At 48.8% G+C, this 2468-nt stretch overlaps 1 protein-coding gene across 1 annotated transcript; it reads left to right on the forward strand.

Moving 5' to 3' along the window:
• Positions 1–465: 465 nt before the first annotated feature.
• Positions 466–2034, forward strand: LRRTM1 (leucine rich repeat transmembrane neuronal 1; the record flags this gene model as incomplete). Its single annotated transcript, XM_083367164.1, has 1 exon — positions 466–2034. One exon carries the CDS (start codon positions 466–468, stop codon positions 2032–2034), a length of 1569 nt encoding a protein of 522 aa, XP_083223290.1.
• Between the last annotated feature and the right edge of the window lie 434 nt (positions 2035–2468).

Below are 2468 nucleotides of genomic sequence, written 5' to 3' on the forward strand. Positions count from 1 at the left end.
AGCTCTTTTTTTTGAGCCCTGCATATAATTAAGTCAAACACAAAGGAAGCTGCTGAATGGAGCTTGTCAATCTCTGGAGCAGGGTGGGTAAGGCACTTTTTAATTTCATTCTCTCCCGGAGAGGGGTGCTTTCCCCCCTCCCCCCCCCTCTCCGATCGTTCTCGCCTTTGCCGCGGTTGTCTAAAAATGGACAGATTCTCGTGTACCTTTTGAATGCTTCTGAACTTTAAAGGCTTGTGATACGGAGTCCTGCATGCTGCATTGATGCCCCCCCACCCACCCAGACCCTCACCGAGCAGCCCAAGATTTGGCCCGATGACTCTCTCTTATTTTTTGCCTGTGCCCGTCCTCTTGCCCTTTTGCTGACATACGGTGTGATGTAGAATTTACACAGAGAAAGGACAAGGGGACCAAGTCAAAGATTTCAATGGACTTTCTCCAGCACATTTGGGGATCTTCTTGCTAATGGATTTCCTTCTTATTGGGGTTTGTTTAAACTGGCTGCTGAAAAAGCCCCCAGGATTGATCTTGTGTAGCCTGGGTGTTTTTTTAAAAATGCTTCCAGCCGTGCACACCGGGTGTCCGCCGCTTTGTCGGTGCGAGGGCAGGCTTTTGTACTGCGAGTCGCTGAATCTCACCGAGATGCCGCACAACCTGTCCAGCGTGATGGGTTTGTCATTGCGGTACAACAGCCTTTCGGAGCTGCGTGACGGACAGTTCACCGGGTTGACACAACTCACGTGGCTCTATCTGGATCACAATCACCTTTACTCCGTCGAGCCACACGCCTTTCAGAAGCTCCGGCGGGTGAAAGAGCTCACGCTGAGTTCCAACAAGATCACCCAACTCTCCAACAGCACTTTCCGGCCGATGCCAAACCTGCGCAGTGTGGATTTATCCTACAATAATCTGCAGGCTTTGGAACCGGACCTGTTCCATGGCTTGCGCAAGCTCACCACGTTGCACATGCGGTCCAATGCCCTTAAGTTTGTGCCTGTTCGGATCTTCCAAGACTGCCGCAGCCTCAAGTTTCTCGACATAGGATACAATCAGTTGAAGAGCCTGGCTCGCAACTCTTTTGCGGGCTTGTTCAAACTCACCGAGTTGCACCTGGAGCACAACGACCTGGTGAAAGTCAACCTGGCCCACTTTCCCAGGTTGCTCTCTTTGCACTCTCTCTGCCTCCGGAGGAATAAAGTCACCCTTGTGGTGAATTCCTTGGACTGGGTATGGAAATTGGAAAAAATGGACCTCTCCGGCAACGAGATCGAATACATTGAACCTCACGTTTTCGAAACTGTACCTCACCTCCAGTCCCTCCAGCTGGATTCCAACCGGCTCACCTACATTCACCCCAGGATCCTCAATTCCTGGAAGTCTCTTGCTAGCATCAGCCTGTCGGCCAACGCCTGGGATTGCGGCCGAAACATCTGTGCTTTGGCTTCTTGGCTCAGCACTTTCAAAGGCCGCTACGACAACAACTTGCTCTGTGCCACCCCTGAATATGCACAGGGCGAGGACGTCTTGGATGCTGTTTATGCTTTTCACTTGTGTGAAGATGCCACGGACCTCACCACCAATGGGGATCTCCTCTCGGCTGTGGTCAACCACAGTGACCCGACGGCCGGCTACGGTCCTTCGACGCTGAACTCTGACCTGCAGGAGACCGAAGGGGATGGGACCACCGACGCAGTGACCCTCACCGTCCCCAACGAGAAGTCTGAGAATGCGGTCCAGATCCACAAGGTGGTGACGGGCACCATGGCCCTCATCTTCTCCTTCCTCATTGTGGTTTTGATACTGTACGTCTCCTGGAAATGTTTCCCCGCCAGCCTCAGGCAACTGAGGCAGTGTTTTGTGACCCAGCGTCGGAAGCAGAAGCAAAAACAGACTATGCACCAAATGGCTGCCATGTCAGCCCAGGAATATTACGTTGATTACAAACCCAACCACCTCGAAGGAGCTCTGGTGATCATAAATGAATATGGATCCTGTACGTGCCACCAGCAGCCAGCAAGGGAGTGTGAGGTGTGATTTTAATTTTTATTTTTTTTCCCAATGGGGGGAAATTTCACTTGGTGTGCAACCAAATAGCAGTGAGCAAATTTAAAAAAAAAGAAAAAAAGAAAAAGACAATTTAATAAGGGTTGACTTGGCTTATCAGGGCCTTTGTGTGCCGAAAATGATTTGGTTTGGTTTGGGTTTTTTTTTTAAAAAAAGGAGCTGTCCCAAAAGACAGAACGTTAGCTTTATTGTGGCTAAAATCCTTCAAGACATCCAACTTTCTGAAATGAGTTATTTCCTATATCAGCTCTCTGTGAAAAGATTGGTCGATAATCAGAAAAAAGTGTAAAAATAAAAAGTAACAATTACTGTTCTTTTTTTGTAAAACCACCACCATCACCACCACCGCCACACACACACACAAAAAGTATGTTTAAAAAAATAAAAGCAAAAATAGCATTTAC

The sequence above is a fragment of the Vipera ursinii genome (assembly GCF_947247035.1).
Source record: "Vipera ursinii genome assembly, chromosome: 7".
NCBI classification, from domain to species: Eukaryota; Metazoa; Chordata; class Lepidosauria; order Squamata; family Viperidae; genus Vipera; species Vipera ursinii.